This window comes from Salmo salar, chromosome 07 (assembly GCF_965601325.2).
Source record: "Salmo salar chromosome 07, fSalSal1, whole genome shotgun sequence".
Lineage (NCBI taxonomy): Eukaryota > Metazoa > Chordata > Actinopteri > Salmoniformes > Salmonidae > Salmo > Salmo salar.
This window is the reverse complement of record NC_138297.1, coordinates 17,689,680-17,702,595: the sequence shown is the minus strand read 5'-3', so window position 1 is coordinate 17,702,595 and position 12,916 is coordinate 17,689,680. Positions and strand designations below refer to the sequence as shown.

General features: G+C 41.7%; 1 protein-coding gene across 1 annotated transcript; it reads right to left on the bottom strand.

The window, feature by feature from the left end:
• Positions 1 to 730: 730 nt before the first annotated feature.
• Positions 731 to 12,593, bottom strand: LOC106608661 (carboxypeptidase Z). The gene is made up of 12 exons (XM_014206753.3): positions 12,375 to 12,593; positions 11,824 to 11,856; positions 10,589 to 10,806; positions 10,244 to 10,400; positions 8,553 to 8,759; positions 6,344 to 6,573; positions 4,484 to 4,645; positions 3,044 to 3,202; positions 2,588 to 2,726; positions 1,922 to 2,061; positions 1,722 to 1,821; positions 731 to 1,618 (listed from the first exon to the last, which is right to left on the bottom strand). The coding sequence occupies exons 1-12, from the start codon at positions 12,478 to 12,480 to the stop codon at positions 1,269 to 1,271; spliced, it is 2,001 nt and encodes a 666-aa protein (XP_014062228.1). The 5' UTR covers positions 12,481 to 12,593; the 3' UTR covers positions 731 to 1,268.
• Positions 12,594 to 12,916: the final 323 nt, after the last annotated feature.

The window sequence follows — 12,916 nt, the reverse complement described above, 5'->3', positions numbered from 1 at the left end:
GCAAGACTATACTGCATCCTACCATTTACAACAAAGATCCTACTCTTTTTCTTTCAAAGCACAGGCGCACTGTAAAGGGGTAGGCAGAATGCTATTCAGAAGCTAACATGTGGCAAAACAAATTATAAGATGGGACTGACTTTTTTTTCAGATCAATTCATATCTAGGTAAAATGTGAGACAAAACACTGACAATATCAATTAGATCGACTAGAGAAAAGTGATGTAGAGCGCTATGTGAAATGACACACATTCCGGTTCATAAAGCATGGTTAGTTGACTGGTATAAGAGACTGACGGTTCCTCTGGTTCTTTATCAGATGCTATACGCTGCCATGTGGGAGAGATGGGGATACAGTATTGGTTGGCTGGAAAGGTTGCCTTTCTTGGAAATGAAAATGTAACATGGGCGAAAACAAATGGAATTAGGATGCCCTCTTGTGGCCAATCTGTTTCATTACATATTTTAAAGAGACGACGGTCACACAAGCTTCCCGTTTACTACCATGTGAATACATTTCAGAGACAATTATTGTAAAGTACAACAGACAGTCACTATCTGAGAAGAAGACACTTTACCGTATTATCATGACGTAAACTTACTTCATAGTGGAAATCCGCAAGTGAGGTCAAACTGAACTAGAAAGCACCACACTCGTTAAGAACTCTTCTCTTTAACAAAGTTTCAGTAGGGTGGGACTCCATAAAAAACAGTAATAGTAACAAATGAATGTTCTTAATAATGTTTTATTATAAACACGTACAAATATGTGCGGGTGGAGAGACAAATCCTTTATGCCTTTCAACCTTCCTGTGTTGCATTATGGTCATAAAGTGAAGCAGTTTAACAGAGCAAAAGCTTGTAAAATGGAGGCTAGCTTTAGGGGAAAACACTTTACATGAACAACTAGCTATTTGATATTTTGCTTCAGTTACGACAGGTTTGCAGCAACGGATAATAACGGTAATGCTAAAATGTGACACTTGTATGATAGCATTATGTAAATCATATTCAACTTAAATAGCAACCAGTCTTTGATCATGTAGGGCAGTGTCCTGGAGTACCCCCAGGGTTGCACATTTTTGTTCCACCCTTATATAAGCAAACATGATTGAACTAATCATCAAGCCCTTGATTCATTGAATTAGGTGTGCTAGTATTGACCTGTAGGAGGTATGTGCAACCCTTGATAGTAATCGGGGACCAGAGCTGAGAGAGGAGGCTATAGTGGGAGCCATAGAGGATTCTATGTATATTCAGGGGAGGAGCTAGTTTCTGAGAAGCCAGGTGGGGGCGGAGCCATGGGCGTGGCTAAAATAGCTCCACCACCACGGTTTCTCCTGCCCCTCCTCTCTGTTCTGGTTCTGCTCGCTAATGGTGTACCGCTCAAACTGGTTGTAGGGGTCGAAGTCCTCATAGGTCCCCATGGACGGGATTCTATAGTCCTCCTCCATATCAGGCTCCACCACAGCCTTCTGCAGGACAAAGTCCACCCGGCCTGCTTTCTGCATGCGTGCCGGGAGGTGGATCTTTTTCATGGCTCTGGTGTAGCCTGGTGCAGACGCAGTCAGGATGTGGATGCCGGCGGTTAGCAAGCGCCAGTAGTCTCCGTTTTCAGCTAGAGAGAACGAGTGAGGACGTTTTTTTAATCAAACGCTTACCACCCAGAATCATACTGACATTTGCTAGTGAAAATGACCAATCGGAGAGGCTGACTTTACCTGTGGTGATGTCATGCCTTATTCCTCTGACAGATATCCTTGCCCCTTTGATTCCATTCCCGTCCGCATCCTTTACTATTCCCTTTATTCCACGGTGGACCTGGTAAACATTGAGACGCAGGGTTAGTGGAGAACCCGTCTCAGATTTGTGAAAAGGAGTGATGTTTTGGAATGAAATGCTGGGTTTAAAGTCATCTCACCGACTCCATGAATGTGAGCAGAGCCTCTTTGTTGTCCTTCCAGCCAGTGTATAACTCCTCCTCAGCTGGGAACTTATCACAGCCCAACTCCACCGTCACCTCAAAACAGTTAGTGTGGAGGTAGTTGAAGTCCTGCATACCTGATCACATGACAGGAAAAAAAAGTGCCAGTGATAGAAACGACAAACCGCCATCTTCATAATCGAACTAGTGACAATAACTAAAAGCGCCACCAGGTGGCGATCATAGTTCATAATATAACTTGCCTGTTAAGTTCATAATATAACTTGCCTATTAAGTTCATTGAGCCTGCATCAGCTATTTCAATCACAGGAGGACGGTTCACAAGAACAGTTGTTTGTCGCCATTCTTGATTTCTTGCTTTTCTTTACATTCTAGCTGTTTGACATTTGACTGCATAGGTGGGAGCTAGTGACATCAGCATTTTGCTGCACCGCTATAACACCTGCTAAACTGTGTACATGACCAGGAAACTTTGATTTGATAATGATAGCTGTGATGGAATGAATGGATTGATACCATCCCATTACAGCCGTTAATATGAGTCCATCCTCCCAAATGAAGGTGCCACCAGCCACCCGCTCGCTATATCTTCACTTCAACAGTCCTGGACTGTTTTTAATTTGACCGTTTTTTTTTACTTACCACCGGCAAAGCTGTACCACCTTGCTCCATTTATGATGCCGTCCTGGCCGATGCTGCCAAAGTTCTCACACCTTCCAGAGTTTCCTTCTGACATGGTGGCATGGGCATCTGCATATGTTCTCGCTATCTGCTTGAATACCTGCAGTCAAAAATAAAATATATTATTTTTGTCGTATTCATAAAAATATAATGGGTAGTTTCGTTTCCCTTTGAATTTGATATGTTACATTAGTTTGATTTGGTAGCAGCTGAGATACATTTTCTTCTTTATTTACATGTATGTTACATGACGACTGTCGAGGAAATAAAAATACAATTCATCTTTATATATGTGGAGCATGAACAATCAATGGGCCTTCTCTCTGCAACAGACACACTTCGGATCATAGAGTGCATTCCATTTTGGAGAGTGCTGTTGTCCTATTGACTGTACATGTTGCTGTCAGTCCCGCTCACCTGTTCATCTGGCGTGGGGGAGAACATCTTCTGCTCTAGTGGGTGTTTGGAGAGGTCGTAGGGGTAGGACACCAACAACTCCCCTCCGTGGAAGTTAGCTGAGAGCACAAAGGGAAAGGATCTGATCCACTTCATGACTGCGTATGTCTCTGGAGCTACCTGTATTACGACACACATGAAGACAAGCATATTAATTACAGTCAACATCTTTAGCTGGGCACATCAATAAAACACAGCGTTTTGGAAATGTTGGCATAACGGTTAACAACAATTACCAATCGTCAAGTTTTCAATTAAAACTTGATGATTGGTAATCAACACTCAATTCAAACTTTGATATTTAACATTGAAGATACATTACACATGGAGATTGAGGTAGTCACTTCATACAAGTACTTGGGAGTATGACTAGACGGTACACTGTCCTTCTCTCAGCACATATCAAAGCTGCAGGCTAAAGTTAAATCTAGACTTGGTTTCCTCTATGGTAATCGCTCCTCTTTCACCCCAGCTGCCAAACTAACCCTGATTCAGATGACCATCCTAACCATGCTAGATTACGGAGACATAAGTTATAGATCGGCAGGTAAGGGTGCTCTCGAGCGGCTAGATGTTCTTTACCATTCGGCCATCAGATTTGCCACCAATGCTCCTTATTGGACACATCACATCACTGCACTCTATACTCCTCTGTAAACTGATCATCTCTGTATACCCGTCCCAAGACCCACTGGTTGATGCTTATTTATAAAACTCATAGACCTCACTCCCCCCTATCTGAGATATCTACTGCAGCCCTCATTCTCCACATACAACACACGTTCTGCCAGTCACATTCTGTTAAAGGTCCCCAAAGCACACACATCCCTGGGTCGCTCCTCTTTTCAGTTCGCTGCAGCTAGCGACTGGAACGAGCTGCAACAAACACTCAAACTGGACAGTTTTATCTCAATGTCTTCATTCAAAGACTCAATCATGGACTCCTTACTGACAGTTGTGGCTGCTTTGTGTGATGTATTGTTGTCTCTACCTTCTTGCCCTTTGTGCTGTTGTCTGTGCCCAATAATGTTTGTACCATGTTGTGCTGCTACCATGTTGTTGTTGTGTTTCTACCATGCTGTGTTGTCATGTGTTGCTACCTTGCTATGTTGTTGTCTTAGGTCTCTCTTTATGTTGTGTTTTCTCTCTTGTCGTGATGCGTGTTCATTTGTATTTTTAATCCCAGCCCCCTAGGAGGCCTTTTGGTAGGCCGTCATTGTAAATAAGAATTTGTTCTTAACTGACTTGCCTAGTTAAATAAAGGTAAAAAAATGTAAATGTAAATCCAAATGACATTGAAAGCGGTCATCATTGCACAATATTTGATGCATGTATTATTATCCGCAAGTATAAAATCTCACACGAAATGCAAGCATGGATGGCTAGGAATTCATACTGTACCTTACCAAACCAGTAAGCGTCTGGGATTGGGATGTGGTTGCTACGGAAACGTCTGTGTCTGCGCCGGCTGTAAACGATCGTAGTCAGGTCAGGGAAGTTCCTGTTCAGGTCAATGTTCTGGGCGTTGCCTCGACCCAGGGTCCAGCTGTTGTAGTTCTGAGCCTGTACGGTTCATACAGTGGTAGTCAGGTTGGTATGTGAGTCAAAGCAGACATGTCAAAGCACACTGTAGGATCTTCGCTGTCAAGTAATATGAAATCAGCAATACAGTGAGGGAAATAAGTATTTGACCCCTCTGCAAAACATGAGTTAGTACTTGGTGGCAAAACCCTTGTTGGCAATCAGAGGTCAGACGTTTCTTGTAGTTTGCCACCAGGTTTGCACACATCTCAGGAGGGATTTTGTCCCACTCCTCTTTGCAGATCTTCTCCAAGTCATTAAGGTTTCGAGGCTGACGTTTGGCAACTCAAACCTTCAGCTCCCTCCACAGGTTTTCTATGAGATTAAGGTCTGGAGACTGGCTAGGCCACTCCAGGACCTTAATGTGCTTCTTCTTGAGCCACTCCTTTGTTGCCTTGCCCATGTGTTTTGGGTCATTGTCATGCTGGAATACCCATCCACGACCCATTGTCAATGCCCTGGCTGAGGGAAGGAGGTACTCACACAAGATTTGACGATACATGGCCCCGTCCATCGTCCCTTTGATGCGGTGAAATTGTCCTGTCCCCTTAGCAGAAAAACACCCCCAAAGCATAATGTTTCCACCTCCATGTTTGACGGTGGGGATGGTGTTCTTGGGGTCATAGGCAGCATTCCTCCTCCTCCAAACACGGCGAGTTGATGCCAAAGAGCTCCATTCTGGTCTCATCTGACCACAACACTTTCACCCAGTTGTCCTCTGAATCATTCAGATGTTCATTGGCAAACTTCAGACGGGCATGTATATGTGCTTTCTTGAGCAGGGGGACCTTGCGGGCGCTGCAGTATTTCAGTCCTTCACGGCGTAGTGTGTTACCAATTGTTTTCTTGGTGACTATGGTCCCAGCTGCCTTGAGATCATTGACAAGATCCTCCCGTGTAGTTCTGGGCTGATTCTTCACCGTTCTCATGATCATTCCAACTCCACGAGGTGAGATCTTGCATGGAGCCCCAGGCCGAGGAGATTGACAGTTCTTTTGTGTTTCTTCCATTTACGAATAATCGCACCAACTGTTGTCACCTTCTCACCAAGCTGCTTGGCGATGGTCTTGTAGCCCATTCCAGCCTTGTGTAGGTCTCAATTTTGTCCCTGACATCCTTGGAGAGCTCTTTGGTCTTGGCCATGGTGGAGAGTTTGGAATCTGATTGATTGATTGCTTCTGTGGACAGGTGTCTTTTATACAGGTAACAAGCTGAGATTAGGAGCACTCCCTTTAAAAGTGTGCTCCTAATCTCAGCTCGTAACCTGTATAAAAGACACCTGGGAGCCAGAAATCTTTCTGATTGAGAGGGGGTCAAATACTTATTTCCCTCATTAAAATGCAAATCAATTTATAACATTTTTCACATGCGTTTTTCTGGATTCTTTTGTTGTTATTCTGTCTCTCACTGTTCAAATAAACCTACCATTAAAATTATAGACTGATCATTTCTTTGTCAGTGGGCAAACGTACAAAATCAGCAGGGGATCAAATACGTTTTTTCCCTCACTGTAGTTTAAAACCAAATATTTGAGGACTGTTGTTGAATTTGTAAAGAAAAGCTGGGAAACTGATTACATACGGTACATTAATACCTTTCTGGCAAATGCAATTCGTTTTACACAGTGATAAAACAACAAAATATTAAAATGACGTGTCAAACAACGTTGATTCAACCTACCTCCTCGTTCTCAGGGTCGATGGTGTCATGGACCTCGGCGGCAGCTAGCTCGTAACCGTCTGGGTTCATGGAGGGCAGGATGTGGATACGCGTGGTGTTGATCAGGGTCTGGATGCGCCGGTTCCCCAGCAGGTACTCTGAACACAGGTACTGGGCCAGGTAGATCAACAGCTGGCGACCCAGCACCTCATTCCCATGCATGTTTCCTATGTACTTCATCTCTGGTTCAACTGTTGATATAAGGTGACAGGATAGGGGCTTCTTTTAAATGTATTCAACCAAAGAGTCCCTTGAGATGAATGATCTGTTTTCCATGGAGACTTAACTAAGACAGCAGCTTGCAGTCATGTGTAACATTTAGAAAAGTTACATTGTCCCTGGTTGAACTGTGGACATAGGCGAGATAATAATTAAGGGCCCGATTCTGACCCGTGTTAAGTGTGCAGGAATAGAACATAATCCCCTTTTGATGCACTTTTCTCTCTGTGCATTCTGACCTTGAACTTAAGCATTAGAATAGCATGCTATTCACCCGCTATTTGTTTGGGGTGGAGCTTGAATAATTGACAGTGTGGCGTAGGTGTGTACAGAAACGCCATATTCTGACCCTGCATCCCACTGCTGGTTTCCTTCTGAAACTAAGCAGCGTTGGTCCTGGTTGGTCCCTGGATGGGAGACCAGATGCTGCTGGAAGTGGTGTTGGTGGGCCAGTAGGAGGCACTCTTTTGTCTGGTCTAGAAAAAGATCCCAGGGCAGTGATTGAGGACATTGCCCTGAGTAGGGGGCTGTCTTTCAGATGGGACATTAAACGGGTGTCCCGACTCTCTGTGGTCACTAAAGATTCCATGACACATCGTAAGAGTAGGGGTATTAACCCTGGTGTCCTGGCTAAATTCCCAATCTGGCCCTCATACCATCATGGTCACGTAATCATCCCCAGCTTTCTATTGGCTCATTCCTCTCCCCTGTAACTATTCCCCAGGTTGTTGCTGTAAATGAAAATGTGTTCTCAGTCAATTTACCTGGTAAAATAAACACAAAAAAAGAATAATGAATAAATGAATAAAGTCCAGCGAACCTACCTGTTTCAAGTGGAAGAAGGTTTAAATATTTAAATAACACCATTCTCCATGCACTGTAATTTACAACTTGATAAGAGCTAGGTAAATGAGTAATCTGTTTGGATAAGGGAATTGTAAATATAAGCTAAATGACACTTGTTTTAGGTCTATTTTACCTTGCAATCGCTGGAGATAAATGTGAAACCAGTCATATGGCAGCAAACTGAAGCATATCAACATATCAACTTTACCACAGTAAAGTTTATGAAGTGCTGTGCCATTATGCAGAGTTTAAATTGTACAGTCTTTTAACTTGCAGGGATGGGCACTCCCGAATGTCTTAATTATAGCCCACTCCGGCTTTCTCTGTGTCCTATTTCTATCATGTTAATAATTAGCCACTATCAGAATCGACCATCAGTAGGCCTAATAACAACACATATTCAACTGCCAATTTACTGTTCGTTCCCAGTTGGTTTAGCCTACATTATAATTCCATTTCATTTCATTGTATCGTTTCCCTTCATTTGCTTCCTCGGTCATGGCCGTGTGGTTGTTGCTAAGGATCATTACTAACAGTTGATAATATACAAAAAAAATGACATGTAAGGGAATGAAATTGTTATGGAGCGGAGCGCAGACCAAGCCGTAACAGTTTGAACCCGACACATGCCGCAATACTTGGCCGTGTCATTACACAGTTCCATGGTTAGTGCAACCAACAGACGAGGGTATAGTCTACTATTATAATTCTATGTACACTAATGTTCCAATATTACCATGGGTTGAAATGAAAGTGGCCATTTTCAGAATGAATCAAACCACTGCTTTCTTTTGTGCGTAAAGGCTCTCCAAACCAATTCATGATTCATAAATATTTTCCTAAACCTAAATAAGTATTTATAAATCTGGGTTTTCAGCAGTTTAATTAAATGTATTCAGAGCGTGCAAGGTAGCACCTGCATGGCGCGTTACGCGACTGAATAAGGTAAATCTGAACACCAAATACTGAAGTGCGTAGGAATGGCGTAAATTCCTACGTCGGAATCAGCCCCTAATTGAATAGCACTGAGAGACATATGACAGCGTTTAAGATATAGCATTCCCAGGACTCACACTGTAGTGCACCGAGGACCATTAGTACTCACGCAATTCATGTACTCCAGGGTTGTTTGAGAACTCTATCACTAGCAGGTCTTTGCCCTCCACACTGCGGCCAATGCTGTAGGTCATGGCGATTTCAGGGCATCGTGCCGCAGTCTTCTTCAGGATGCTGTTCATCTGGGCGTTAGACTGATAGCTAAACTGGATGACAGTATGAGGCTTCTCAGGGGTATTACCTTCTTCCTGTTTCGCTAGGATAAACAAGAGACGATGACACTGTATGATAATGATTTGAAAAGCATTTACAAGCATCTATGAACAGTTCTAAGTGTAACGTCTTATTTGTGGAAGTTATTATGAAGTGTAACCAAAGATATAAAGGTCAGTAGTGTTCCAAGCCAGTTCATGACACTTTGTAATTAACTAGCAAGTGTGACTTTTGACTCAGTGTCCTAGAAAAGTTAACATTTGAAAGCGTAACCATGCGTCAATAAACCGCCTCATCGGGTGTATATTGAGATACCCCATTACTAAATGAGGCTTTAGTCTTTCATCTCATGTCTATTAGAGCCCTGTAAAATGTCAGGAGACAGAGAAATGACATGAAGTGGAAAAGGTCTACATTCTAGCCCCCATCTCCCCTGTATAAATGTGCTCATTTAGGGAAATGTGCAAGATCTAAAACGTAAGAAACTGAATGAAGTTGAAACATAAGACCAGAGACATCTGTTCAAAATAAATATCATCATGGAATTAATTACATAGCTTACAAGGCTTGCCAGACATCTTGTGTTTTTAGTTAGAATCAAAGATATTTTGGGAAACAGATTTCATACTACACTAAAAGCTGTTATTCAAAATGTAGTACCACCATCTGTGTGAATATCTACACCCATATCATATATATATATATAATATGCATATCTATGATTTGTTTCAGCAAAATGGCTACATTAACTGTTATTGTGTCAGTATAGGCTCCTGTAGGACTTGTTTATGGTGGCATAGAGCAGCTGCAGAGATAAACAGAGAGAGAGAGAGAGAGAGTACACAGGAAGAGAGGACTCATGAACACTCAGAGCAATTACACAGCTGGAATGGTTGGTTGTTTGCATCTACAGGGAGAAACAAACTGTACTGAACTCAAGTTAGACTGATCACTGCTCTGGTGAACAGGGAGAAACAAACTGTACTGAACTCAAGTTAGACTGATCACTGCTCTGGTGAACATATACAGTTCTCTGTCACCTATCAGTGTGAATTCATAGACTTGTTAAAACGTTATATGCCTAGTTAAATAAAGGTTCATTTAAACATGTGTTGAGAGGATTGTGGCATAATAGAATCATCAAAACAACTGTGAATGTTAATGTAAAAAGGCATTTGAATTGACCTAGAAATAGTTTAAGTACATTCTTGAGGTGTGCCACAAGCAGTCATGTGGTAACCAGGCGACTGTCATTAATCTAGATAGAAACTGCATTCTCAGTTACCACTCAATACGCTTCTGTTATTAGAAGGGGTTTGGGTGTTATTTTTCTTTATAATGACATAATCTTGTAATTATATTGGCACATATGGTTCTCTCTAGTTTTACATTTTGCTCAAGGGATTGTTTTATGCATGAAAATATTATTTGAGTCGACATCATACTGCACAGTTAGTGTCATACTGTTGTCACTATCATATATTGATAGTCAGTTTTATGGCACACCAGCTAAACTGTGGTTGTTACCTCGTAAGCCCTCCAGTGGGTCGTAACAGCCCTCCTGGTCACTGACAAAGAAGCGGTCACAGTCCAGGAAGTATGGCCAGGCCATCTCGATGCCCTCGAAGGCATGGTAACAGTTCTTCCTCACAGCCTCGCACGTACTCCTGCACGGCTTCAGCACCTTACATTACAAAAGAAAAACGGTATTCAATTATTGAAAGTGGGATTTTTTTTTTTTTACTGAAGAAGGCACTGCATTACCGAAATGTTGGTTATTAGATTTACCCATTAAATTGTTGGGAAGATATATAGAGTGCAATTTTCTTTGATTCATTTGTATTATTACGTTATCCTTTGTTAGCATCAAACCTTCTCCTTCTCGCAGCGAGGCACCAGCACTGAACAGCCTAGCATGCGGATGTCCGGGGTGCACTCTCCATTGAGCAAGTTGTGGACCACACTGACGAGGAGGTACTCGGGGCCCACCTCGGCCTCCTCGCGGGTTCTGTGGCCCAGAATGTTGGGGAACACGGTGTGGGTGTAGGACATGTCGTTGCAGTAGTTCATCATGATGTCCATGCACTTGGCTGAGTAGAGGAAAGAGCCAACCGAGGAACAGGACAAATTCAGTATTATATGGTGAGTGACTGATCTGAATGTAGCTTACCGTGTTGAATCATCAAAGTATAGAATACATACCGTTATATCAATAGGTTCATCATTATGCAATGTCTTAAAATACCATTTATTGTCTCATAATTTCATGAAATCTTTGCAATTAACATCGGTGAGACCTTTGGGTGCTTTTGTAAGGTGGGTGGCTACATTTTCATAGAGCAATACGTTTGTTATAAATTATTTTCAGGTAGGCGTAGTGTTAACCTGCTTGCAAGATGCTGCTTTGAGACCATATGTTCTCTCCATTGTAAATCAGTATGTTTAGGGGTATTGGCCAGGTTGTTCTTTCTCTTGTACTTTTACATTTGTTCTCGGTCAATTTGTTTAAGAAACCTAGCTAAGATGCGCAGTACACAATAAGGCTCATTACTTATATCCTTAGCATGGAAAATGAACATAACCTGATATTGAGAAGTCATATGGATATGCATGAAGAATCCATCCCTTGGTCTCAAACGTCTTTATTGTCTCATATAGCTAGCTACCTCTCTGCAGTACTGAAAATGATCAAGTTCAAATATTTCTATTATCAGTGGAGATTAAAATGTGAATATTTCATACAGCCATTAATCATCCAAAAATACACTTGATAGCTCGGAGAGGCCTTAAGGCCATAATATCCCATTTAGCCTAATCACTTAGTAAAACCTCATCTTTAAAAGTGTGATAGGTAGTTCAACCTGTGGTTTGATAAAATGGTATAAATGTACAGTCCTTTAGGCCTTCTCTCTGTATGAACAGTAAGTTCTACGCTATCTAACTGTGGTGCAATGCACACATCATGTTAGGATGCTTTCAATTGATTTAGAATGGTCAGAGTTGGTCCTAAAGTCATTATAACCTTAGCATATGTTGTCACCAAGGCTTTACAAACAACACATTTACATGAGTTGAAGGATTTATTGAAGAAAATAAAATGTACATACGTTGTTCTGGTTCTGGTTCTTTGCAAAAGATACCTGAAAGACAAAACTATTGTTAGTTGCTGTCATGCATTTAACACTAGATGGCAGAATCGCATTTATCACCGACGTTATTGTGGCACTTTAAAATCTGCTTTTTATTAACCCTCTCCTCTTGCTACACGATCTCTCCTCCCAAATGTCTATCTTTCAGTAAAAACGTATTAATGCTGAGAATTGTCATTCTATGGATCAGGTCACCTCTCACTAGTGAGGAATATCTACCTTAATCTTTATAGTCTACAGTTCTATAATAATTCTCCAATGAAAAATAAGCACTTTATTTCGCACTAATTTGTGACACGAGGTTATTTTCTATTGTTGTTACTGTTGGCTTGTAAAATAAACATTGAGAATAGAAACATCACAGTTTGCATGTCTTGTCTGAGATATAATGAAATATTTCTGAACCATGCACTTTTATTTCAGAACTAGCCTAAACACCATCACTTCCTTCCTATGCATAAAACACACCATGTGCGTTATCATAAACAGCAAGAGTTGGCCTACTTTACCTAGAAATTCGTCTTCGGGGTCGCAGAGCGAAGGGGCACCCCAAACAACTGTTGCCAGTGCATTCAGAAAAACAATAGTCTTCATGTTCATCCGTATAAATTCCATATTCTGTGATGTGGCACCTCAAGGCTACTGTGCTTAATTGCACGAAAACCTTTTGGGCTTCTCTAAAAAGTGAGTTTATTACACGAATTACGGTCGACTATCAAATTACAAAGGAAAATGTTCCGGACGGAAATGGAAGGCTGGGTGGAGGTGGAATTGTGCCTGAAAACAAGTAAACTCTCTGAAATACACCTGTAACCAATTTCTATACTCTAAACCGTCTTGCTCAACCATTTCCATCACTTTTTTTATTCAATGTTAACATTTTAATGTCTTACCTCTAAATATATGTATTGGATTATGTGAACAGTGGACATTCTCTAAAATAATAGGCCACCATTTCTTTCCGTCAGTGCTATCCGGGATCATTGGGGCGACCCCTAACCTTAACCCCTACCCGTAACCATAACCCTCACCTTAACCCTTACATAACCCC

What these genes read in the sequence shown, in the direction of transcription:
- LOC106608661 (XM_014206753.3), bottom strand. Translation starts at nt 12,480, where the DNA reads ATGGAATTTATACGGATGAACATGAAGACTATTGTTTTTCTGAATGCA. An exon ending in AGAACCAGAACCAGAACAAC is followed by an intron (nt 10,807 to 11,823) that starts GTATGTACATTT and finishes TCCTCTACTCAG; the next exon opens with CCAAGTGCATGGACATCATG. An exon ending in TCGACCCTGAGAACGAGGAG is followed by an intron (nt 4,646 to 6,343) that starts GTAGGTTGAATC and finishes TGAACCGTACAG; the next exon opens with GCTCAGAACTACAACAGCTG.